The sequence below is a fragment of the Ailuropoda melanoleuca genome, chromosome 6 (assembly GCF_002007445.2).
Source record: "Ailuropoda melanoleuca isolate Jingjing chromosome 6, ASM200744v2, whole genome shotgun sequence".
In the NCBI taxonomy this organism is placed as follows: domain Eukaryota; kingdom Metazoa; phylum Chordata; class Mammalia; order Carnivora; family Ursidae; genus Ailuropoda; species Ailuropoda melanoleuca.
Window position 1 is genome coordinate 57,062,179 of NC_048223.1, and position 27,545 is coordinate 57,089,723.

At 43.7% G+C, this 27,545-nt stretch overlaps 1 protein-coding gene and 1 long non-coding RNA gene across 3 annotated transcripts in view; both read left to right on the forward strand.

Annotated features, from left to right (window-relative positions):
* Positions 1 to 24,487, forward strand: part of GNG4 (G protein subunit gamma 4) — a 74,328-nt gene extending 49,841 nt beyond the window's left edge. For both annotated transcript variants that reach the window (XM_034662481.1, XM_034662480.1), the window contains one exon: positions 20,954 to 24,487. In XM_034662481.1, the coding sequence (XP_034518372.1) occupies positions 20,954 to 21,082 (129 nt within the window). In that variant the 3' untranslated portion in view covers positions 21,083 to 24,487. The remainder of the gene's footprint in view (positions 1 to 20,953) is intronic.
* Positions 24,488 to 24,559: 72 nt separating this feature from the next.
* Positions 24,560 to 26,691, forward strand: LOC117802584. Its single transcript, XR_004625945.1, has 3 exons — positions 24,560 to 24,670; positions 25,034 to 25,173; positions 25,399 to 26,691. It is a non-coding gene; the product is annotated as an uncharacterized LOC117802584 (long non-coding RNA).
* The last annotated feature ends 854 nt before the right edge of the window (positions 26,692 to 27,545 follow it).

Here is a 27,545-nt window from a genome sequence, read left to right on the forward strand (position 1 = left end):
ATGAGAGGCTTAAGCTATATAAAATGCTATTGGCAAAGTACATGAATGACACTGATCACCAAACAGGGAAAATTTGTCCAGCAGTTATGGCGAATATGAGCTGAGCAAAGCCTAAGAGGCTTAAGTGAAGAAAATGGTCTCTGGAGCTGGCTTGTCCAGCCTGAGAGGAGAAGAGCTGTGGAGAAGGTGTTGTCCTGTGGGATAGTACAGAGGTCCGAGCAGGCCAGGTCACAGGCTCCAGGGAAGGCTTGTGGGCACTGCTGAGTGAGCTTTGATTCTTCTGCCCCAGAGGAAAAGGGATTGCTGGCTTTGGGCCAGTCTAGGGGCTGTGACTTGGTGAGCTCTGCGTGTGCACCACACCTTTAAGCAAACCTAACTCTCAGCTGGGACCAGGAAGAGCTGACAGACTTGCCAAGTGACTATGCCCAGTCTCTCTCTCTCTCTCTCTCTCTTGCTCTAAGGCCTGTGACAGTTGACCTAAACAGCTGTGGGATGTGCTAACAACCCCTAATAGGGCTGCCATTCAGCTGAGACTATTTTGTCGATACAGGCTTGATATGCCAATTGCTGACAGGTAGACCAACCTGTTTTATATCAACTTGCATTCTATAGACTACTAAAAAACGAGGGCAGAAGGAACAATGTCAGTTTTTGAATGCTCTAAAACCTAAAGCCCAAGAGACAGCAGCAGAAGTAGACTAGTGTGGGAAGTTATTGACATAGAAGAAAAGGGATCATATCATGACAAGCAATGACAGTCGCTCGCAATCCTTCTCCGTAACAGTTAAGAAAAATTTGGAGAAAACAGTTTGAAAAGGGAAATAGAATAGCTTTAGGGGGAAAAAAGGAATTACTCTTGGACATTAGGGTTTTGTAAGTTGGTATTTAAAAGAAAAGAGAATACATGATCAGGGGCACCTGGGTGGCTCAGTCCGTTGAGTGACCCCTGATTTTGGCTCCGGTCATAGGATCGAGCCCTGCATCTGGCTCTGCGCTCAGCATGGGGTCTGCTTGTCCCTCTCCCTCTGTTCCTCCCCAATTCCTGAATCAATAAATAAAATCTTCTAAGAAAGAAGGAAGGAAGGGAGGAAGGAAAGAAGGAAGGAAATGATAGAAAAATATATATATTGTATAGGCAATGCAAGGACACAAGAATTGAATTTGCAAGCATTGAAGACATATTTTACATATACTCTGCTTATTCTATTTAGAATTTTTTTCAAACCATAAAGATATGAGAGTAAGTTGGATATATCTCGAAGCATGTAGTGTGTGTAAGACTTGTAAAGAGATAGTACATCCAGAAGCTTCAAGCGAGACTGAGAAAGTAGGTATGTATTCCAAGGGCTTTAATTCCTGTTTTAAAAATAATGCTCTTTCTCTCTTCATAAAAATGGCACTCATTTACTTTAGAGAATTTTGGAAAATAAAAGTATAAGGAAGAAAATTTAAATAATTTATAACCACTACATTTCCATGTTTTCTCCATCTAACTATTTGCTTATTTTTCTTTTTACAAACTTACAGTGATTATGTTTTACAACCTGACTTATCACCAAATAGTATATTGTGATGACATATCCAGGTCAGTAGATACTCTCCTGAAATGTCATTTTTACTAACTCTTTGCTCCATCACCTGATGTACAATAATTTATTTAATGTCTCCTATTCTTGGGACATTTCCCTTATTTCCAATTTTGCAGTATTACTTTTTAGAAAGCACTTGCAGCAGGGGCACCTGGGTGGCTCAGTCGGTTGGGTGTCCGACTCTTGATTTCGGCTCAGGTCATGATCAGGGTTGTGAGATCAAGCCACGCATTGAGCTCTACACTTAGTGTGAGTCTGCTTGGGATTCCCTCTCCCCCTCTCTCTCTGCCCCTCCCCTGGCTTTCTTTCTTCTCTCTCAAATAAATAAGTAAATGTTAGAAAAACAAAACAAAACATTAACATATAACTTTTCAAATTAGTGTTTTTGTTTTCTTTGGGTAAATAGTACTGGAATTACTGGATCATATGGTAATTCTATTTTTAATTTTTTGAGGAACCTCCACAATGTTTTCTTCAGTGGCTGCGCTGCATTCCCACCAACAGTGCACAAGGCTTCCTTTTTTCCCCACAGCCTCACCAACACTTGTCTTTTGTCTTTCTGATTCTAGCCATTCTGTCAGGTGTGAGGTGATTTCTCCTTGTGGTTTTAATTTGCATTTCCCTGACAACGAGTGATGTTGAGCATGTTTTCATGTGTCTGTTGGCCATCTGTATGTCTTCTTTGGGAAAATATCTATTTAGGTCCTCTGCCCATTTTTCAATTGGATTATATTGGGGGTTTTTTGGTGTTGAGTTGTGTAAGTTCTTTATATATTTTGGATACTAACCCTTTATCAGATATATCATTTGCAAATATTTTCTCCCACTCAGTAGGTTGCCTTTTAGTTATATTGATTGTTTCCTTCACTGTGCAAAAGGTTTTTATTTTGGTGTAGTCCCAATAGTTTATTTTTGCTTTTTGCCTCAGGAGACATATCTAGAACAATGTTTCTATGGCTGATGCCAAAGAAATTACTGCCTATATTTTCTTCTTGAAGTTTAATGGTTTTGGGTCTCACAGTTAGGTCTTTAATCCATTTTGAGTTTACTTTTGTGTATGGTATAAGAAAGTGGTCTATTTTCATTCTTTTGCACGTAGCTGCCCAGTTTTCCCAGAGGTGTTTGTTGAAGAGACTGTCTTTTCACCATTGCATACGCTTGCCTCCTTTATCATAGATTAATTAATGATTTAAGTGTGGGTTTATTTCTGGGCTCTCTATTCTGTTCCATTCATCTCTGTGTCTGTTTTTGTGCCTGTACCATACTGTTTTGATTACCACACTCTGTAGGAAGTCTTGAAATCTAGGATCGTGATATCTCCAGCTTTGTTCTTCTTTCTCAAGATTGCTTTGGCTATTTGGGGTCTTTTGTGGTTCCATACAAATTTTATGGACCCATGCAAACATACTGCCAAAAAAGTCAAGAACCAGACTGTAGCATGTAGAAGACCAGTAAAGTATTCATTTAGGAAGAAGTCTTCTTCCAGAAAACCAAAGAAAACTTTAGGTAACTGCTTTAGAGTCTCAAAAAATGTAAAGCAAACATAGAACCTATGAAATGTTAGCTCAAAGAGGAGATAAAATAATGAGTTAGAAAGAAAGGTGAAAAACTAAGTAAAGAAGTTGAGGGGGGACTGGGAACACCATTAGAAGGAGCAAAGAGTGTAACATGTGCTGTAGAAAACCAAATTAATGACGTGGAGCACAGGCTTCAGAAACTCATACATACTGCAAAAGGAAAGATGAACAGTCAGATCAAAGCAGTTAGAGGGAGGGTGATGGAAATGAAGACTGGCAGCAACATTCCAACATTTGGATGCTGATGTTCCTGGCAGAGAGGACAAATGGAATAGATAATACTCTTAAGGGGAGACTATAAAAAGGTTTCGTTGAATAAAGGAAGACTTGAATCTGCAGATCCAAACAGCTCATGTTCCAGGGAGGAAAATAATAAGCCCGAGACACATACACCTGCTGAGGTTCCTTAATCTCAAAAGTAAAGGAAAAAGCCCATTAAGTGTGCAGGCAGAGGAAGCAATCATTTGGCACACGTACACGTAACAATACGCATGAAGTGCTTGAATCCTCACCCCAGCCACAATATATTGGTGCTGCTCATACCCCAATTCACGGACAAGGAAACTTAGGCCCACAGTTATATGATGAAGTGGGGATACCAACCCAGAACCTCGAGTCTTATCATTAAACCACAGTGCCTTACCTACAAAGGGCAGAAATATCAGTCTGGACAACACTGTAACACAGTTCAGAAGAGGCCAGCCTACGATTACGTAAAAGCTCTGTGAAGAACTCTCTACCTAACCAAGTGGTCATTTATGTGCTAGGCAACAGAAACAATATTCCCAGTTATGCAAAAAAGTCAAATATAAGGTGAAATATGTGCTTCTTTAGCAAAATTATTTCTTTTCCTACAATTGGATTTCAGTAAAGGAGATACAAGTCAGTATCAGAGAAACAGGGTCATGTGAGGCGGTCCATGCCTCACAGGCCTCGTTCCCACTAAAAGGGCAAAGGAAACCAGCAACTACAAACACTAGCTCATGCATCACAAATAAGCAACACCCGCAGGAGCACCTTTTGTGATCAGGGCTCTGAAACAAAGGCCCTGCGTTTTGGTGGATGTCCAAACTCTTGCCTTGTGAGGTCTCTAACTTTGTACTGAGCTGCTGGGGCCACTTCAGTATTATCTGCCCCCCGCCCCCCGATCTTCTGGGCAAGGATCCTTCAACCAAAAGCTCAGCTGCAGGTGAGCCCTGTGAACAGCCTGTGTCAGGCCTAGCGAAGTGCTCATCAGGTTATCACAGGCCCCATGTTTGGTGAGGCAGCAGCTGTGGTCCCCTCGGCCTCAGTATCCATTTTGGCTGCACTGGTCACTGCTACTGGTACCCCAAACCTCCGGACATTCTTGATTTGTTTCTCTAACTTATTAAAGCCTTTTCCCACCAGCTTCAGATTCTCCTCCATATAAGTTTTGGGTGGACTTCATCCAGCCATCTCTTTAGGCTCTCTCGTGTTCTAAGGGTCCCAGCAATAGCAACGAGCTCTACCACAGGAGAGAGGAGACTAGAATATCAGCATTTAGTGTTGTAGTATGGTAGTTTCCCCCAAAATTAAAAATACAATTACCATATGATCCAGCAATTCTACTTCTGGGTATATATCCCAAAGAACTGAAACGGGGGTCTCTAAGAGATTTGTACATTCAGTTCATGGCATTATTTAGAAGAGCCAACAGGTAGAAGCAACCTATGTGTCCATCAGCAGATGAACGGATAAACAAATTGTGGTCCATCCACACAACAGAATATTATGCAGCCATAAAAAGGAGGGACATTCTGCACAGGCTACAACATGGATGAATCTTGAGGGCATTATGTTAAGTGAATTAAGCCAGTCACAAAAGAACAAAAACTGTATGGTCAAATTCATAGGGACAGAAAGTAGAATGGTGGGGCACCTGGGTGGCTGTCATTAAGCGTCTGCCTTTGGCTCAGGGCATGATCCCGGGGTCCTGGGATCGAGCCCCGCATCAGGCTCCCTGTTCTGCTGGGAGCCTGCTTCTTCCTCTCCCACTCCCCCTGCTTGTGTTCCCTCTCTTGCTGGCTGTCTCTCTCTCTCTCTCTGTCAAATAAATAAATAAAATCTTAAAAAAAAAAAGAAAGAAAATAGAATGGTGGTTGCCAGGGGCTGGGGGAGAGGGAATGGGGAGTTGTTTAATGGGTACAGAGATTCTGTTTTGCAAGAGTTCTTTTGTGTCGGTTGCACAACAATGTGAATATACTTAATACTGAACTGTATGCTTAAAAGTGGTTAGGATGGTAAATTTTATGTGTGTTTCACCACAATTAAAAAAATTTTAACAAATTTTTTTCAATACAAAGTTTGCTTCTAGTCCAGCTTCAATCACCATAGAACCTTCAGAGCCAACAAGCTTCAGTATAGTTGAGTCTGCTATGCTAGAGTAGTTCATGTCCATCAAGAATAAATATTGGGGGGCGCCTGGGTGGCACAGCGGTTAAGCATCTGCCTTCGGCTCAGGGCGTGATCCCGGCGTTATGGGATCGAGCCCCACATCAGGCTCTTCTGCTATGAGCCTGCTTCTTCCTCTCCCCACTCTCCCTGCTTGTGTTCCCTCTCTCGCTGGCTGTCTCTATCTCTGTCAAATAAATAAATAAAATCTTAAAAAAAATAATAAATATTGGCATGCCCTCTAATATCTGCACAAGACTGGGCTTGATGCGTTCTTCTCAAGCACTGTCAAAGCACCACTCACCCCCAGATCTTCAACATTACCAAGATAGTGCCATTTTGCCTCATCTCTCTTTCCCATCTTTTAGAGTACTAGGTAGAGCCAAGCACTTCACTCACCACAGAAAGTCTCTCTGAGCCAAAGGTCTCCAAAGGTCTCCAGAGGTTACCTGCCTCAGGTCAGGAATCACTGGTATCCAAAGTTTTTACCAGGTTATGGTTTCTGGATCAGTTCAGTCTTGGAATTCTGCTGGATTCTTTATTTGTTAACGTCAGTCTTCTCGAATTTTACTCTTTATAGACTTCAGTTTAGGGCATTAGATGTTTTTACTCCATTAGGTACCAAATGGTTATTGAAGAGATCTCTGCCCACCTGTGTTAGTTCCTGAAATGTATAAACATCAACAGCAGCAGGAACAAGAATATTAGGTGTCTTGTAAAGTGAATGTCACCAGTGAGGCAGAGAGTGAACTCTTCCACAGAAATGACCTGAGAGTCTACTTCCTTCAATACTACTTTTACTCCAAAAGTTAGACCCTAGCATGGGTTGAATATAAGCAAGCATAATCTGACAAAGAATTTACACCAGCCCATTGTGCTGGTCTTTTCTCTACTCCCAACGTTTGGGATTATTCTCATCATTGCTGTGTATTTTTCATTAGATTGGTGCTTTGGGCATTCTAGTGTTTAACAAAAACTTAATCTTGGTTTGATCATACAATTCCACCTAGAAAGCAAACCATCTGCTCAACCCCAGGTTACCACTGGGCTTTGGTTTGCAAGATTGTATTATATTAATATCACTTGAGGCAAGTGTTATTTGAGACTAAGTTGGTTCAACTGAATAGTCCACTTTTCTAGCCCAAATTCCTCCAGAGCTACTATGCTGTGCATTAACTTGCAATTGTCACAGGTCCAACTCTTAACAGGAATAGGACCCACCCTCTTTCCTGTATCATAAGTCACAGTGCTCACAACTTTTCTCCCCATTAACTTTGACACAATTGATTTCAGGGTTTGCAACTATTGCTTCAGATTTAATCCACTCACCTTCACCATCTCAGATCAATCATTTGTTAACCACTGGTTATACTGTGTACAAGATCTGTATGGGAAAAACTACAAAACTCATGAAAGAGATCAAAGAAAATCTAAATAAATAAAAACATTCCATATTCATGGATAGAAGGACTCAATACTGTTAAGATGTCAGTTCTTCCCAACTTGATCTACAAATTGAAGACAACGCCAGTAAAAACCCCAGCAAGTTAACTTGCTGATAGACTGACAAACTGATTCTGAAGTTTATATGGAGGAGGGGAAAAAAAGAAAAAAATGGAACAGCCAACACAATTTTGAAGAAGAGGAAGTTGGAAGACTGACACTACTCAACTTCAAGACTTACTATAAAGATACAGTAATCAAGACAATGTGATATTGACAAAAGAGTAGACAAATAGATCAATGAAACACAATAGAGAGCTCCGAAATAGACCCCCATAAATATAGTCAACTGACCTTTGACAAAAAAGCAAAGGCAATACAATGGAGAAAAGATATGTCTTCAACAAATGGTGCGGGAATAACTAGACGGCCACACGCAAAACAATAAATCTAGACACAGACCTTGCACCTTTCACAAAAATGAGCTCAAAATGAATCACGTAAAAAGCAGAACTGTAAAACTTCTAGAGGAAAGCACAGGAGAAGAGCTAGGTGACCTTGTGTTTGGCAATTAATTTTTAGCTGTTACACCAAATGCACAATCCACAAAAGAAGAATTGATAAGGCAGACTTCATTCAAATTAAGAACTTCTCTGTGAAAGACACTGTTAAGAGGATGAGGAGACAAGCCACAGACTGGGAGAAAGCCTTTGCAAAACACATATCTGATAAAGGACTGGTATCCAAAATATACAAAGAACTCTGAAAACTCAGCAATGAGAAAAACCACCCCATTAAAAAATAGACCAAAGGGGATGCCTGGGTGGCTCAGTCAGTTGAGGGCCTGCCTTAGGCTTAGGTTATGATCCCAGGATCCTGGAATTGAGTTCTATGTCGGGCTCCTTGCTCAGCTGGGAGCCTGCTTCTCCCTCTGCCTGCTGCTCCCCCTGCTTGTGTTGTCTCTCTCTCTCTCTCTGACAAATCAATAAATGAAATCTTTTTTTAAAAATAGACCAAAGATCTGAACAGACATCTCACCAAAGAAGATGTACAGATGGCAAAGAAGCCTATGAAACAATGTTCCACATCATATGCCCCTAGAGAATTACGAATTAAAAGAACAATGAGATACCACTACACAACTATTAGAATGACTCAAAAAACCGACAATAGTAAATGCTGACAAGGATGTGGAGGGATAGGAACTGTCATTTATTGCTGGTGGGAATGCAAAATAGTAGAGCCACTTGGGAAGGCAGATTCTTATAAAGCTAAAAATAGTCCTACCATATGATCCAATTGTATCAAAAATATACAAAGCAAAATTTGACAAAAATGTCAAGATGGACAAGTTGTGTAAGAGTATAGCATGTCTTTCCTAGTCTTTGGTGGATCAACTAGGCAAAAGAGAGGTAAGCATGTATTAATAAAATTAATTAGTTTGATCTGATTAATTGATAGGTAGGTAGATAGTACCAATCATGGAACACTTTAATATATTCTAAAAAGTAGAAATGGTTCATACCACGTCCTTTGACCATAGTGCAGTAAAATAGTGGTAATAATACCTCAGTATCCTTTTTAAACCATCTCTTAAACGATGAAATTGACTTTGAGAACGCCATATGTAAATGTGTAGGACACATATGTTTTAACAAACACTCAAAACATAAGAGAGCATAAAAGACCTGAAAGAAGGAAGGTGGAGACAATTTGGATAAAGGAAAGTGGACACTGTCTTCTTGAATAGGCAGAGTCAATACTGTAAAAATGTCTATTCTCTGTAAATTAATATATAAGTTTAATACAGATCTAATCAAAATTCTATTTCTGTTTTTGGAGAAAGCAAACTTCAAACTATTCTAAGGTTCAGTTAGATGAATAAATGTACGAGAGTATCCAGGAATTTTTTTTTGAAGTAGTCTATGTTCAAGGAAGAAGATATGTAGAATTTTCCTGCGAGGAATTAAGGTTTATTATAAAATCAGAGTATTTAAAGCTTTATAATTAGGCAGAGCAATAGTACAGAATAGGAAGTCCTAAATAGATCTGAATGTACTGGGAATTTGGAATATGATCCAGATGGTATCTCAAATCAGTGGAGAGCACATTTATAAATGTTGTTTCTGAAAATTGCTAGCCGTTTGGAAAATAAAGCTGCATATATCACTAATTTTATACGGATGAACTTCAGATAGATTGTATGTGTCTGCTCGGGCTGCCATCACAACACACCACACACTGTGTGGCTTAAACAACAGAAATTTATTTTCTCACAGTTCTGGAGTCTGGAAGCCCCAGATCAAGGGGTCGAGTTGATGTCTGGCGAGGCCTCTGTCCTTCTCTCTGCGTCTTCACATGGCCTTCCCTCTGTGCTCAGGGAACGAGAGAGCTTTCTGGCGTCTGTTCTTCTTTTAAACATACCCAATTCTATGAGATTAGGGAATGCCAACCCCCCCCTTTTTTTTTTACCTCATTTAACCTTAATTACCTCCCTGAAGGCCATATCTCCACGTAGTCACATTAGGGTTTATGGCTTCAACATATGAGTTTGGGGGACACAGTTCAGCCCCTAACTTTGATCAAAGATATATTTTTTTAAAGATTTTATTTATTTATTTGAGGGGGGAGTGGCAGAGACAGAGGGAGAAGCAGACTCCCAATTGAGCAGGGAGCCCAATGCGGGGCTCGATCCCAGAACCCCGAGATCATGACCTGAGCCGAAGGCAGATGCTTAACTGACTGAGCCACCCAGGCGCCCCTGTTCAAAGATTTAAATACAACAAACAAAACCATAAAAGTACTAGGAAATAAGAGCAAATGTTTTTATAAATATTTGAGAAGGCCAAACATACCACAAAATCCACAGCTCATAAAGTAAAAGTTTTGACTGCATTTTTAAAAATTTGATATGGTAAAAATTTCCAATCAGTGAAATAAACACATTTGCACTTGTGTGACAAAGGGCTAATTTCTCTAATTAGCCAGTAAGAAAAGAAAAGATAAGAAGAGAAAAGACCCTCCTTTTCTTAATTGTACAAACGAATAGGCAATTTATTTTATTAATTTTTTTTACAAATAGGCAGTTTAAAATGGAGAAATATAAATGGTCAAATATATGAAGAGACATTTACCTACATAAATAAGAATTATGCTCAAAACAACGCTGAGATCTGCTTTAAAAAAAATACTGAGGGGCGCCTGGGTGGCACAGCGGTTAAGCGTGCCTTCGGCTCAGGGCGTGATCCCAGCGTTATGGGATCGAGCCCCACATCAGGCTCCTCCGCTATGAGCCTGCTTCTTCCTCTCCCACTCCCCCTGCTTGTGTTCCCTCTCTCGCTGGCTGTCTCTATCTCTCTGTCGAATAAATAAATAAATAAATCTAAAAAAAAATACTGAGACCCATACAGTTTTTATTTTAGTATAGTTGACACACAATGTGACACCAGTTTTAGCTGTACAACATAGTGATTCAATTTCTCTATATGTAATGTTATGCTCACCACAGTGTAGCTACCATCTGTAACCATAAAACACTATCACAGGACCGTTAACTATGCTCCCTGGACCAGTAGCCAAACGCAAACTATGGCCATATGTGCTGTGCCTTTTATTTCTGTGACTTATTCATTCCATAACTGGAAGTCTGTGTCTCCCACTCCCCTTCACCCACTTTGCCCGGTCCCCTCTGCTAACCATCAGTTTGTTCTCTTTGATTCTGCTGCTTTTCGTTTATTCTTTCATTTACTTAGATTCCACATATGAGTGAAATCATGTGGTGTTTGTCTTTTTCAGTCTGACTTACTTCATTACCATAATGCCTTCTATCTAGGTCCACCCATGTTGTCGCAAATGGGATGATCCTTTTATTTGGCTGAGTAATATGCCAGTGTGTGTGTGTGTGTGTGTGTGTGTATGTGTGTGTATCACATCTTCCTTACCCATTCGTCTATCAATGGACACTCGATTGCTTCCATATCTTGGCTACTGTAAGACTGTTGATGTTTTTAATCTTTGATGAAATCCACTGTCATCCATTGGCCGTAAAGTGAAGTGAGAGGTTTTTGATAGTTGAAGTGGACACCGATAACAGTCTTCCAGAAGGATAGCTGGGAATATGTATCAATATGTTTATTGTGCATACTCTTGACCCCGGTATTCTCACTTCTAGAAATTTATCCAGAGATAATCTCACAAATGATGAAGGGAAGTAAGAATTTCATCAGAGCCTTATTATGATGTCGGCAAATTGTAATTTTTGACTGTCCATCAATAGGGAATGGTTAAGTAAGTTAGGTAGAGACAATGTTACACTACATTATCATCGTAAACAATGATGTACTGAGTGAACAAAAAAGCATGTTACAGAACAGCATATGAAATTGTATGTAAAAAGATGAATTGTAAGATATCTCGAAAGATATTCACCAAAGTGCTGTCTCCAATTGGCAGCTGATTTTTGCTTCCAGCTTTGAACTTTTTTTGGGCAATTTTACAAATAAGTAAGGATTATTATTCTAAAGACAATAAAGCTGTTTCAAAATTAAAATTCTTCACAGGAATCACCTCTTCCACAGAGATGCCACCAACCCCTGAGGACCCAGTTACTCCCTCCTCTGAATTTATCATCATTTATATGGTATGATAATCTGTGAAGTGGGAAGAGGTGACCACGGTACAGTAAACAGAAAAAGAGACCCTTTCTGTCAGTTCCACATAGGCTCTCACCACCATATTATCTGCATGGACGCTATCCATTTTTTATACAATCTGTATCTTCCTCCTCATTCCCTTAAGGACCAGTAGCCAAATGCAAAGTATGACCATATTTTCATGGAAACACACGGCATGAAAATCATAAATTATATCCCAAATGTAAGAGTAAATGGTGTAAAAGTGTAATGAGGATTATCTTTTCCACTGGTTTCACCCATCAGCATGGATAGAGCAGAACTGTTGAGTGGAACCGAATAGTAAGTGTGCAGAAGCTCCCTGGGACAGGCCTTTGGGCATCAGCCTTTTGGCTCTTGGTTCACATTTATATCTGAACCAGAGGTTTTTTTCCTCATAATTCTTCTCACAGATAAGTCTTTCACATGTCTTACCCTTATTTTTTCCCTAGCCCTTCTAAGAGTCATGACAGCGCTGCCAATTTGTGAGTTCTTTTAAAAGAACATGTGGTCTTTATGGTTTCATTTCTGCATAAGATAAAACACACCGTGTTGAGTTTTCCGATGCCAAATGAGAAAATTCTAAAGCTAAAGCCAGTTGTTGTTAAAACAGAAGATGAGTGAGGCTCAAATATCACAGAGTTTCCTGTGGAAAACTGAAAGAGAGCAAAATCAGGGAGCCTGTCGTGTTCTGATAGGTCACTGACAGTCGATTAAAAGCATCCGGAGAAGTCCAGGGAAGGGATAGAATCAAGATGATAAATGATGCGAAGGTCAAAAGAATGATGTGTCTAAAAGAAAATAAATATAGGGGCGCCTGGATGGCACATTGGTTTAGCGTCTGCCTTCGGCTCAGGGCGTGATCCCGGCGTTATGGGATCGAACCCCACATCAGGCTCCTCCGCTATGAGCCTGCTACTTCCTCTCCCACTCCCCCTGCTTGTGTTCCCTCTCTCCCTGGCTGTCTCTATCTCTTTCGAATAAATAAAATCTTTAAAAAGAAAAAAAAGAAAATAAATATAAATGATGTCCTGTGACCCAGCCCAAAGTCAAAGCAGTGTGTACAGATTTTGCCTTTCTGTGTCCAGTGTGAACTCTGGGTCCCACCCCTTCATTGCCCCCTTCTGCTGGTTTAGCAGTTTAGTTCTAAACCTTCTCTTCAGTCTCTCATCCTCTCCCAGAAATGTTCATACTTCTCACCCAGACCGATTCAGATGGTAACTGCCTACAGTCAGATTAAGAAATAAATTCAAAGACAAGGGGCTAGGAATGAGCGATTCTAGAGTAGCTATCAGATGAAAGGAGAAGAATCTTTGAATTAAATCAAAAAGGAGAACATAAGCAGGAGAACAAGAAGACAAAAGGTGTGTTTGAAAAAGGCGAGGGACACTTCCAATTCATGGGGATTTGGGTTAGGGGCACTGTGGGCATCCAGTTGCCCTCATAATTTCTGAGAAACTTCCTCATGTCTGTTTCTCAATGCCCTCCCACAAAGTAGCCAAATGAATAATGAAATAATAACCGGCTGTATGTATAATAGCATCCATTATGTCACTTTATCACAAACCAGAAGCTACTGCGATTCCCGTTGACAGGACTGAAACTGAGCGCCCGGGTGTTTGTCTTGCCCAGAATGACAGCTCATTAGTGCTGAGCACAGCTTGGTCAGAGACATCGTTTCCTGACTCACAATCCAATGCTTCCTCTCTAAGAGATGCCGCTGGCTTTCTAGAATCCCTGGAGCCTAGAACCTCCTTGTTACATCCATCTTTTACCTTTAAGTAAGTCCCAGAAACCTCTTGAGTGACTCACTGGTTCCTATCCCCAAATAGATTACTCTTTCAGTGAACTTGCAAAATGGTTGAATTAGGGGTTCCTTTGTGGAAAATTGGGATATGTCAAAACTGCATGGTGGTCAGAGTCATACAGGACGTGTACCAACCTGTTGAAAGGGTTTGGTTAAGTTGCGGTCCACGGTGGATCTGGGTCAATCATTCTGACCAAGCTCAGTGGGGGCTTCGCAATTCCGGCAGTGAAGACCATGTAACATCAGCTCTTACTTAGGTTCACTTGGAGACTTGGAGATATTAAAACTCTCTTCCAAGCATCTTGGATTTACCTCTCAATGTGCAATCAACTTTTCATGGGGGAAAAAAAAACCTTACACGATGATAGCTAATCCACCATTACGAACATTTGACTTTAGAATTCAGAAAGGGACTCAGAGGGGAATTCTCCCTCCCGCCCGTAATCCTCCAGGGATAACCTTACCCACTCCCAGCTAGCTATTATATCTGTGGCCTAGGACCCAGCAATTGAAAATTGCCTATATTGATCTGGATTAATACAGAGTAGTTGCTGGGATCCACTAGAAGCCAAGTGTCTCAGCCAGCTCATGCTGCTGTAACAGAGTGCCATAGACCCGATGGCTTAAACAACAGAAATTCATTTCTCACAGCTCTGCAAGCTGGGAAGTCCAAGATCAAAGTGCCAGCGTGGTCAGGTTCTGGTGGGAGCTCTCTTTGGATTTACAAATGACCACCTTCTTGCTGTGACCTTTCATGGCAGGTGGAGAGAGATGGCAGGTGGAGAGATCTGTCACCTTACATGGCAGGTGGAGAGAGATCTCTCTCGCGTCTCTTCTTAGAAGGGCACTAATCCCGTTTGTAAGGGTTCAACCCTCATGACCTAATTACCTCCCAAAGGCCCCACCTCCAAATACACTGAGATTTAGGCTTCCCCGTTTGGATTGGGGTGGGAGAGGACACAAACATTCAGTTCACAGCATCATAATATGAAAGTATCTTGACCATGTGCTTAGGAACTGGCATGTTGATCTCAAATACTTCCCAACCTTAGAAGAAAGAAACAAGTCACAAGGATTCACCCCGTGGCATCTGCTCAGACTTTAGAGGTGAGGTATAATCCCTGTAATGTCCTGAGGGTTCCACTCGGGAAAACCAGCATATGACTTCTTCTGTTGGGAGTGTGCACCGAGTTTGACCTTGTAAGAGATACTGCTGTTTCACAACGGGGGCTGCAACCTGGCTGTGCTCTCGACAGTCATCCTGCTCTGTCTCTTGGGGTGGAGGGAGGAACAGGCAGAACTGTCAAAGATGCTTGAAATTGATTCCAAGTAGTATTGTTAAATAGACCGGGATTGCTGAGAAATAGGTGTGAGTTGCCCTGCTTTAGATGCAAGGGATAATAAATGCAGTGGGTGTCTCAACCAGAATAGTAATTATGTTATCTGTCTTGTCGAAGAGTTTGACTATAGTAATTGCAACATTTTCTCCCGTCATTGAAGCTTGTAATTATGGTGCAACTAACAGGATTATGTGCCAACTTGGGCTGTTTTAATCACCTCTTTTACTCTGAAATGCAATGGTAAAATTCCACGGTTGTTCCCAGGCTGCCAATTCTTTTCAACATCTGTTGTCTTGTAACAGTTCAATACCAAGGAGAAGAGGCAGAGATGCTCTGGGCATTTCATAACAGAGGCCTTTAGGAAAGCAGACTTTAGGCTTGACGAGAAAGCATAAACAGTAAGGGAGTTTTAAATTTCCAACCCAAATAAAATTTTCTCTTTGAAACCAAATCATATGTTTTTTTTGTTTCGAAGATGGCAGATGTTTTATGCAATTTGGCAATGCCTGCAGCCCATATTTTATATGCGTTGAAGGAAACTTTCAACTATAAAAATCAATCTAGTACTGATTAAGAAAACCCTCCCATGCAACCTAACAAGCAGGTTGGGGTTAATTAATGCCTGGATCTTACTCTGTGTGTCAGGAGGTCACCTTTCATGTGTAAGACTCATTAAGGTGTTCATTACTTATATTTATCTTTACAGATCACATAACAACAAACTTCAGGGGTTATCCAAATGCTCTGTTTATGCAGAAATAAAGGAACATCAAACACTATGTGAAATAAGGGGGCTGATGGCTGAGAGGCAAACCTCTCTTGATTCTTTGATTGTAGGACGATTTACACGCTCTTAGAATGTTGTTTCAACAAAACGAGGGCACCTAGGATATAAATATTGCATGGAACCAACCCAGATCTGCCCATTAGGTCTTAAATTGGGCGCTTATTAGTTGACACCAATACAGTCCCCATTAGGTATTCATTCCTGTTGTACAGGTGCCCAGACAGGACTCCGCCGTCCAGAGGACTGTAGGTACAACTCAGCAAGCGCATCTGTGATCCTAAAACAAGCAGCAAAAGGAGGCAGTCGAAGAACAGCCTATTGTCCTGAAAGAAAAACTGTGGAACCAAGTGCAATATCACCTTTAGAGGTGATAGAAAATTCCCTAGATGAGATCTGCTGAAAACTAGCAAGGCCAGACGTGAACAGCTTGTGGCTGTTTGGGTGCTGTGGACACGGAGCTGTGTGGGCAGCAGAGACACGGATGGGAGGCAGGAACAGCCCAGCCCCCTCTCTCCTTCACCCAGCCGTCCTACAAATCCTCATTTTTTAATTGAATTATAGCTGACCTACAATGTTGTTTTAGTTTCAGGTGTGAAACTCTGATCCCACAATTCTTTTTTTTTTTTAAGATTTTATTTATTTATTCGACAGAGAGAGACAGCCAGGGAGAGAGGGAACACAAGCAGGGGGAGTCGGAGAGGAAGAAGCAGGCTCCTAGCGGAGGAGCCTGATGTGGGTATCGATTCCAGAACGTCAGGATCACACCCTGAGCCGAAGGCAGACGCTTAACCGCTGTGCCACCCAGGCACCCCTGATCCCACAATTCTGTACATTGCACAGCACCACAATAAGCGTAGTTACCATCTGTCACCATACAGTCTTATTAAAATATTATTTGACTATGCCCCCTACTCTATACTTTTCATCCCTGGGACTCTTTTATAACTGGAAGTTGGCACCTCCAGAGCTACATTTTTGGGGCCCCGTCCTCCAATGCCCTGGTCTGATGTACTGGAACCACAGTGCAGTAGCCCCCCGTGGGGCGCCCCCTTGCGGTCACTCTGAGGAAATGGAACTATTCAAATCCACCCACGAAGGAAGTTAAGCATCTGAACAAGTGTGATCCAGGGGAAGGAAGCGGTAATTACAATTTAGCAAGCTAACTTTGCGCCAGCTGGATCATGTTAAAAGGTAAACAGAGGAATATTAAAGTTTTCCTTTTTTTTTTTTTTTAGATTTTATTTGTTTTAGAGAGAGAGAGGAAATGAGCTGGGGGAGGGGCAGAGGGAGAAGGAGGAGCAGGCTCCCCATTGAGCAGGGAGCCCAGTGCGGGGCTCGGTCCCAGGACCCTGAGATCATGACCTGAGCCGAAGGCAGACGTTTAACCAGCTGGGCTACCCAGGGGCCCCGGGCTTGACTCATCTGCTCAACCTCTAGTTTCATTGGGGGAAGGGGGATTCTTTACATCTCTACCAGAATTATTTGTAGGATTCCAGCCACTGCCAAATCAAATAGGTCTGGGCTGGAAATCAGAAGAAGAAATTCTGGAAAATTTTGGAAGACAGGTCAGTTTTAAAAACCTAGAGGGAATGTGTGTGGCTTGTATACACTGGAGGCTCTAAAACATTTTTTCATTCATTTGTGGAATGTTTTTAACATTCTCGGGAAGATTTAGACATTGAATGTACCGAAAGGATCTCATTCGATTGCTGTATACTTACCCCCGCCATAGCCGCTAATAATCACTTGCAGGCGGAACAGTCTAATTGGCAGGATGCATTAATGCGCAGGCCATTCATTTGCCAAGCCCATCACCCAGACTCTGGGTAAAATGNTACTGCTGTTTCACAACGGGGGCTGCAACCTGGCTGTGCTCTCGACAGTCATCCTGCTCTGTCTCTTGGGGTGGAGGGAGGAACAGGCAGAACTGTCAAAGATGCTTGAAATTGATTCCAAGTAGTATTGTTAAATAGACCGGGATTGCTGAGAAATAGGTGTGAGTTGCCCTGCTTTAGATGCAAGGGATAATAAATGCAGTGGGTGTCTCAACCAGAATAGTAATTATGTTATCTGTCTTGTCGAAGAGTTTGACTATAGTAATTGCAACATTTTCTCCCGTCATTGAAGCTTGTAATTATGGTGCAACTAACAGGATTATGTGCCAACTTGGGCTGTTTTAATCACCTCTTTTACTCTGAAATGCAATGGTAAAATTCCACGGTTGTTCCCAGGCTGCCAATTCTTTTCAACATCTGTTGTCTTGTAACAGTTCAATACCAAGGAGAAGAGGCAGAGATGCTCTGGGCATTTCATAACAGAGGCCTTTAGGAAAGCAGACTTTAGGCTTGACGAGAAAGCATAAACAGTAAGGGAGTTTTAAATTTCCAACCCAAATAAAATTTTCTCTTTGAAACCAAATCATATGTTTTTTTTGTTTCGAAGATGGCAGATGTTTTATGCAATTTGGCAATGCCTGCAGCCCATATTTTATATGCGTTGAAGGAAACTTTCAACTATAAAAATCAATCTAGTACTGATTAAGAAAACCCTCCCATGCAACCTAACAAGCAGGTTGGGGTTAATTAATGCCTGGATCTTACTCTGTGTGTCAGGAGGTCACCTTTCATGTGTAAGACTCATTAAGGTGTTCATTACTTATATTTATCTTTACAGATCACATAACAACAAACTTCAGGGGTTATCCAAATGCTCTGTTTATGCAGAAATAAAGGAACATCAAACACTATGTGAAATAAGGGGGCTGATGGCTGAGAGGCAAACCTCTCTTGATTCTTTGATTGTAGGACGATTTACACGCTCTTAGAATGTTGTTTCAACAAAACGAGGGCACCTAGGATATAAATATTGCATGGAACCAACCCAGATCTGCCCATTAGGTCTTAAATTGGGCGCTTATTAGTTGACACCAATACAGTCCCCATTAGGTATTCATTCCTGTTGTACAGGTGCCCAGACAGGACTCCGCCGTCCAGAGGACTGTAGGTACAACTCAGCAAGCGCATCTGTGATCCTAAAACAAGCAGCAAAAGGAGGCAGTCGAAGAACAGCCTATTGTCCTGAAAGAAAAACTGTGGAACCAAGTGCAATATCACCTTTAGAGGTGATAGAAAATTCCCTAGATGAGATCTGCTGAAAACTAGCAAGGCCAGACGTGAACAGCTTGTGGCTGTTTGGGTGCTGTGGACACGGAGCTGTGTGGGCAGCAGAGACACGGATGGGAGGCAGGAACAGCCCAGCCCCCTCTCTCCTTCACCCAGCCGTCCTACAAATCCTCATTTTTTAATTGAATTATAGCTGACCTACAATGTTGTATTAGTTTCAGGTGTGAAACTCTGATCCCACAATTCTTTTTTTTTTTTAAGATTTTATTTATTTATTCGACAGAGATAGAGACAGCCAGGGAGAGAGGGAACACAAGCAGGGGGAGTCGGAGAGGAAGAAGCAGGCTCCTAGCGGAGGAGCCTGATGTGGGTATCGATTCCAGAACGTCAGGATCACACCCTGAGCCGAAGGCAGACGCTTAACCGCTGTGCCACCCAGGCACCCCTGATCCCACAATTCTGTACATTGCACAGCACCACAATAAGCGTAGTTACCATCTGTCACCATACAGTCTTATTAAAATATTATTTGACTATGCCCCCTACTCTATACTTTTCATCCCTGGGACTCTTTTATAACTGGAAGTTGGCACCTCCAGAGCTACATTTTTGGGGCCCCGTCCTCCAATGCCCTGGTCTGATGTACTGGAACCACAGTGCAGTAGCCCCCCGTGGGGCGCCCCCTTGCGGTCACTCTGAGGAAATGGAACTATTCAAATCCACCCACGAAGGAAGTTAAGCATCTGAACAAGTGTGATCCAGGGGAAGGAAGCGGTAATTACAATTTAGCAAGCTAACTTTGCGCCAGCTGGATCATGTTAAAAGGTAAACAGAGGAATATTAAAGTTTTCCTTTTTTTTTTTTTTTAGATTTTATTTGTTTTAGAGAGAGAGAGGAAACGAGCTGGGGGAGGGGCAGAGGGAGAAGGAGGAGCAGGCTCCCCATTGAGCAGGGAGCCCAGTGCGGGGCTCGGTCCCAGGACCCTGAGATCATGACCTGAGCCGAAGGCAGACGTTTAACCAGCTGGGCTACCCAGGGGCCCCGGGCTTGACTCATCTGCTCAACCTCTAGTTTCATTGGGGGAAGGGGGATTCTTTACATCTCTACCAGAATTATTTGTAGGATTCCAGCCACTGCCAAATCAAATAGGTCTGGGCTGGAAATCAGAAGAAGAAATTCTGGAAAATTTTGGAAGACAGGTCAGTTTTAAAAACCTAGAGGGAATGTGTGTGGCTTGTATACACTGGAGGCTCTAAAACATTTTTTCATTCATTTGTGGAATGTTTTTAACATTCTCGGGAAGATTTAGACATTGAATGTACCGAAAGGATCTCATTCGATTGCTGTATACTTACCCCCGCCATAGCCGCTAATAATCACTTGCAGGCGGAACAGTCTAATTGGCAGGATGCATTAATGCGCAGGCCATTCATTTGCCAAGCCCATCTCCCAGACTCTGGGTAAAATGAGCTGGTAACTTCATCTCCCTATTAGGGAATGCGTCTCGGCCCTCTGCCAGCTCCCACCCAGCTCCTCCCCTAGAAACCCTGGGCTTGAACGAGGGGTTAGTTCAGTGCACCACCGCTGTGTGTCCGCAGGCTTCAGGTAAGACTGGAAGGAAAACAGAGGGGAAGGAGGTCTCTGGTCGGGAGCAACTCCCTGCACGGGGGAGTGGGCGTTGTGAGTTAAGACGCGTGCTTAGAGTATACAGTTCATGTATGTGCTATGCTAATAATATGTGTTCTCTTGGGGAGAATGAAGTGTCTCTCTGTGCTGGTCATGAGAGTGGATTGCAATCAAACAATTAATAACAATAATAAACACAATCACATTGGCTTGGCCGGCCCAGCGCTCTGCTTTATTCATCTAGACATGGTTTAGCAGAGTAACTGTGAAGCTACTGGCCTGGAGCCCCCACTCATCACTCAACTAAGAGTAGAACAAGGATGTCTGGACCTTCTTGGACCTTCTCTTTCCTCTCTGGAGGTTTGTTCTAACCTCCCCGGGCCACACCTCTTTCCACCAGGCATGTTTCAAACCCTGTCTCCCTGGGTTTACACAGACCCTCTCTCCAGGCTGGGCATGGCCTTGTCCTTGGTGGTGCACACAACACGGCCCAACCTTGGCCATGTCCACACAGACACCTCTGCGTTGGACCCACCGTGAACTGGCCTTTAACCCAGCACCTGTGCTGTGTCCCCCGCAGGTCTCCCAGGCAGCCGCAGATCTCCTGGCCTACTGTGAAGCTCACGTGCGTGACGACCCCCTCATCATACCAGTGCCTGCGTCCGAAAACCCCTTCCGAGAGAAGAAGTTCTTTTGTACCATCCTCTGACTCCGTCGGTTGGGACGTGGCTCCTTTTCTGTCCGTACATTCCCTGGTAGAGACCGCATGCTCTCCACTGTAGGGAGTTCCAGCCACCCCCGCCCTCCCCAAGCAGGGTGGCCCCGGCTTGCCTCTCTTCACTGGTTTTCTTAGTTGCGTTCCATTTCACGTCGTCTTTTCATTCTCGTGCTATTTCCATCACTGGCAAAGCAAATAGACATTCTTGTAGCCAAATAACACGTGTGCCAAGTAAAACTAAGTATGGGGTTAAGGGTTTAATTTTTTAAAGCATCAATTCCCATTTCTCAGTTCATCAAGTTCCTACATTTCAGTGGCTAATTTATGGAAAAGAAAACTGTACAACCCCCCCCTCCATTCCCAAGAATTCAGTAGCAAATTAGAACATTTGGACTCACTGAGATATATGGATATATGGATAAAGTTTTCGTCTGGAAGTTCTCTATCTCCTGCTTTTCCATCATCCTATTAGAAAGGAAATAATCCACAGCATCAGACAGTTTTCCTAACGTGTGTCTTTTCTCAGCTGTGGGGCCCAGACCCCAATGAGGACACAGGCCCCTGTTTCCCACTGATTACCACTGACCACTCTGGAGGGGGTCCTTCTACAGATGTCGATGTTGGGGGACTATCGTAGCAAGCTTCCCTGTCCGTGGACACCACGACAGCCGTCTCTCTGTGTCTCCAGCTGCGCCGGCCAAGGGCGCCGTCCCCCTCTCCATATGCTCGTTTTCCTGCTCCTCCCCTGCTTCTCTCTAGTTCTAACATGGCTGCATTGATGAGGACCTGCGCGGGGTGCAGCACGGGGCCCCGCGGGGGTGTCACCAGGGTGGTTCCTGCTCCCGAGGAGTGAGCTATGGGACAGCAGCTCCCTCTGCACCAACCACTGACCTGAGCGTTGACCGTATTCACTTATTTAATCCTCCAGCAATTAATAAATGCCACGAGAGTAGATCTGTTTTAAAGGGAGGGAAACTGAGGGGCGCCTGGGTGCATCAGTGGGTTAAGCACCAACTCTTGATTTCAGCTGAGGCCATGATCTCAGGGTCCTGGGATCGAGCCCCGTGTTGGGCTCCACACACAGCGAGGGGTCTGCTTGAGAGTCTCTCTTTCCCTCCCCCACTGCCCTCGCCCTGCTTACTCGTTCTGTTTGCTCCAATAGAAATAGGCACTGCACACTTCTCTCCCCATCTTTGCCAGGAGGAGGCACTTTGGGCCCAAATAGCTTATGGAAAATGATAGATACGTGGACACCCCAGTGGAAGACTAGACAGCTCTTGGGTTTTCTGAGACCAATTTGCAGACCCCACCTAAAACAAAAATGATGAAAGAGAATAAACCACGGGGGCAGAGAGCCCCTTGTCCAAGTTCGTGCTCTTCTGTTGCTGTAGAAACTGCAGTACTCCCTGGCTCTCACAGCCGCTGGCTGTGCCATATGGGGCAAGCCATTGTGTGCCTGGAATGTTCTAACCTGCTAATGGGGGATAATGGTAATTACTCCTCCCTACCTTTCTCTCTAGGAGGCCACAGAGAGGGGCTACATAGATGAAAGCTCTGATTATCATTTAAAACAAATTACTAAATGTTCCAATATAACATTGGCAGGAATGCGGGACTTCAAAGACACATGGTTCAGTCGGAGGACTCAAGTAAAATTGCCAGAAAGAGCCAAATGTAATTTCAGATCAATTAATAACTTGCCACCTTGCAAATGGCTTTAGTACATTTTTATTCTTTGCCTCTTCTTTCTCGGAAGCGATTCTTCGTTTCATTAAAGCTCACTGGTATCGCCAGCGAGGTTAGGAAGCCGTATGCTCTAACGAGAGCAGAATTGTATGCTGTGTGTGATAATCAGACTTCAAACCCTTCCCTGTCTCGGTTGATGACCAGGAGCTCTTTCTTCTGTGGTCCACGTCAACATCGTTAACCTGATAAAGCAAAGCGCAATTTGTAAAAGCACATCCGAGAAGCCTAGAAAGTGGGACAGCACGGAAGCTGGCTAAACCAGGTCAGGAAGAAACTGTGATTCTCTCCTGCCTCCAGACTTTCCCTCCTTTGTTTTCACTTTTCCTGTCCCTCCCTTCTGTCCCTCTCTTTTTCCTTTTCCTCTCCTCTCCCTTACCTTCCTCCATGAGATGCTTTTTCGTTTTTGTGATTTGCCCTTTCTAAAGCGTCCCTGAACTCGATGCCCTCTTCCTAAAGCCAAGGTCATGCACTTGGGCTCCGAGATACACAAACAGGTGGATGAGCCCCTCGCCCTGCTGGCCACTCCCTGGGAGGTGAACCAAAGGGGGTGTGCCTGCAGTGGACAGTCGTCACTTTGTGTTCGCAGTGTGGCTGTCCAGCATCTGACCCCCCTTCCTACAGGGGGAGATCCCCCCTTACATATACATTTAGCGGATGCAATAGTACTCCCTTCCACTGTGGATGCTGAAGGGGGTAGGTCTTCCCTGTCTCTCCGGTGCACCCCCTTTCCAGCACCAGGCCTGCCAGGGAGGGACCAGTGACCTGAGGTGAACTGCTTGGATTCACTCCTTTGCCTGGACCTATGAGCTCAGAGCAAGTTGCACAGAAATGGAAAGATGCTGAGATTTCGTTTTGTGGGAGCTGTGGTGGTCCAGGGGCAGCAGCGGCCCAGCAGGGGAGGCATCTAAGCCCGGCAGGCTTCAGGGATTCTTGTGCCCATGGCTCACAATGAGCAGGGACTGCAGAGTCCTGAGTAGACCATTCCTGCTCCAGGCCTCGGCCCCACTAGCTGTCTTGCCACCCCCACCATCCTCCTGGGTCTCTTTCTTTCTAGCTTTCTGTCAATTCTTTGAGCTTCCAAGCTCCATCCAGTACATTTCTTATTCCATGAACTAGCCTGGGTTGTACATATCATATGATCTAAAAACCCCATTCCTGGGTGCGTACATTACAGAAAGGTGCATATGTGTTCACCAAAAGAAAAGTACTGGGATGTTCATAGAAGTGCTATTCAGAGTAACCCAAAGCCAAAAGCACTCCAATGCCCTTGTTGAATGGATATATGAATTCTGGTGTATTCACACGGTGAAATCCTGTGCGGCAGTGGGAATAGTGACCCTGCGGCTCGACCCCACAGCACGGTGTGAGGCTCACGGCACACGGCAGCTTCATACTACGTGATTCCACTTATGTCAAATGCAAAACCCAGCAAAGCTAATCCCTGCTGTTGCAAGTAGGGAATATTAGTTACTCTTTGGAGGATGGGAGCCAGAGGTGCACAAGGGGAGCTTCTAGAATATTCTGTGTGTTGATCTGGTTGCTAGTTACGTGGGTGTGTCCAGTTTGTGAAAATTCTTTGAAAGCTGTTCACTTTGGATTGTGTACTTTTCCGTATGTATGTTATACTTCAATAAAAGTCGGTTTGTGTGGCTAGCAATCAATCCTACTGTTTTTTTTTTTTCTTCTGGGAGTCACTTAACTCAATTTTTTTTACTCCTCTCTAGGTAGAACATTAGTGGAGCAGTTAAGAGTGTATTTGACAACATTTTGAAATTTGAAATACTTCTAATCCACAGCTATGTGAACGGAGAATCAGCTTTCGGCAGAATGCAGGTAGAGCCCTGGGAACGGGATGAGGGAATGCCATGCTGTGGGATCTGTGTCTTTTGGAAAACAGTGAGGAATCCTGTTAGGATTTCCCACTTGGATCAGCCTTTCTGTAAATGAGGCAGGTGACCTCCTCTTAGCCTCTCCTGCCTCCTGCCATCAGTAGTGAACGGAGGGGTGGCCAGCCACAGAACCCTATTATCACAGACTCTTCTGAATGCAGCCGTGGCCTCCTGGCTGCCCAGCCCACAAACACCCAAGGCAGGCATGACTTCTTCAACTGCACTCCCACTCGCAGGCACTCGAGGCCCCCTTCCAAGCCTCTGATCTTTTCTGAGGGTCCCACAGTGCTGTCTCCTTTGCTCTCAGCTATCACGTGGCCACTCTCCTCGCAGACAGTGAATATGGAATCCCAGGCTGATCAGAGTAGCTTCACGCTGGGACTCCTGCTACATGAGTCAAAAGGTCTTACATTTGATTCTGAGCTCCAGCCCCCCTGGAACGCCACGGTGAGTCTATGAATTGTCAGCAGCCTCCCTCCCAGGGAGCCACAGGAGGGGAGCAAGCCAAAGGTCGAAGGAATTTTATTCTGGTGGCTTCAAATTTGAGATGAAAATAACAACAACAACAACAATAATAATAACAACAACAACAACAACTAATATTTTGACCTGGAAAGAATATGAACTGTGGAAATAGTTTAGACTATCTGTTTACACTTCCATTTCATTCAGCTCTTCAGGGTGGTGAGAAGATCCTGGATCACAGGTGGCCTTTATGGAAGACCAGAACTATGCTCCCTACCCTGCCCCCAGAGGCTTCATCTCCTGGGCAGCATGCCACCCTGCCCTCCCCAGGAGGCACAGCCAAGAGCAGCAGTAGGGGACAATAAGCTGGACATCTGCCCAGTCTCGGTGTTTCTGGAGATAAGTGTGCATGAGCCAGTGTCAGCTGTCCCTGGTCAGAACCGGCCATCCCATCTGCTTTCTGATAAAACCCTTATGCTTGATTCTGTGTTAGCCATAAGTCATTTACTAACTTGTAAAATTTTCAAGCTCATGTATGGTAATTAACCATATGCTGCTGTTATTCTAACCACTTACCTTCAGAGATTTACCATTGACAGAGTGGCCTCCCAGGCCCTGCCTGCTCTGGCCCCCGCATAGTCCCCAGACTTGCCTGCACACCTCAGTCCCCCTCACAACCCTGTGCTCATCCACACCGATGATTATTCAAGCCTACCTCACTAGCCCTGTTTCCTGCTGCCACAGGGTCTTTGCACCTGCTGCTTCCCCTGCCTAGCACACTTTTCACTCCTCCCTTTGCCTGGTCTACTTACTTTTTAGATCTCAACTCGAACATCACCAAGGATTTACACCTTCCTTGACCTCCCTCACCAAGTGAAATGTGTTTATACGTTCTTCCTGCACAGTGAAGCCCTCCTTACAATGCTTGTCATGGTTGGAATTTTACATTTGTATATGTGATCACTCAGTTCCCCACCTGTTCCCCTAAGTACACTGTAAACTCCATGAGGGCAAGACATTTACTCATCCCTGTAGCCCCAGCACCTAACATATCAGCTGGCACATGAGAGGCCCTCAGTATTATCCAAATAAATGCGTGAAAGTCCCTGCTGGTTTCTTGACACCAAGTGCTTCTCTGTTGGGGTTCTCTGTAAGCTACTAACCCCTGAAAGAACCCTCAGAAGACCCTGGGAAGGGAAGGAGAGGGGGAAACCATTGTTTGTGGAGTGTTTACCTCTGCCAGGCACCAAACAAAGGAGCTCGCCTTCTAATCCTCACAACAATGGTGGCGTAAGATGTCATTCAGTAGGTGTGTGCTCCTCGTATGTATATGAGGGAGCTAAATCAAACCAAGGAACTTGCCCAAAGTCAGACAAGTTCTAAGTGACTGAATGTGATCCCAGTCAGTGCTCCTGACTTTCCACCATACGACTGGCTGGAGTCAAACCAAGAGCCTCAGGGACAAATGTCTCCTCTCCTCCACCCCACGTTAAAAAAATAAAAGCCACTAGGAAACGATGACGCGGACTCTTGACTTTATGGTATGGTCACACTGTGTGGCTGTTTAAAAACCATGCAGCACCTGCGTGCTATGAATTCACCCTGCGTCTCTGAACGCTGGTTCATTGTGGGAATTAAGGTCAGGGGAGGGCTGCGGCTGGGTGAGCAAGAACAGCTTGAAGAGGAAGGAAACATTGTCCCATGAACCATGAAGGTCGCGGTAGTCAGCTTAGTCCACTCCCGGTGCCATTGTTTGGAGTAGGGGGTATTCAAGTGTTTCTGTGAGAAAAGCACCCTATTATTAACCATGGCCAGGTGTGTGCACAAGTATTAATTGCCTGACTTTTCTCTCCAAATTATTGGGCAAAGTTCTTACCATTTATTTGGAGCTTTTAACGTTTTTCTTTTTTGTTGTTATACTTTCTTTTCTTTTTAGCTTTTAAGTTAGATTAGACTTCATCCAACTCAATTTAAGAACAAGCCGATCCCTGGGGCAGAATAAAGGAAACCATTATCCCCAATAAAGTCTGTGCTTTATAGCTGATCCTCTTATCAGACCTGCTTCCTGATCAAGGAACTTGATTCAGCTTAGCCCCGCTGGTCTCTGGAAGTGCAGATCCGAACCGCACTTCTTGCTTTAGCGAAAATGACGTAGGAACAAGACAATGGAAGAGGAGAGGTGGGACCCCACTTGGTAGACGAATAAGGATCAGGCCAGAAGTTCTGTTAGGAGATTTAAAAAACAAAACAAAACAAAACAAAAGCAAAACAGAGGACTAAGGAACATGACTGGAGTCAGAGGGACTCAGGTTCAAATCCGGGCTCTGTCACTTACTAGCTCTGCACTGCTCTGA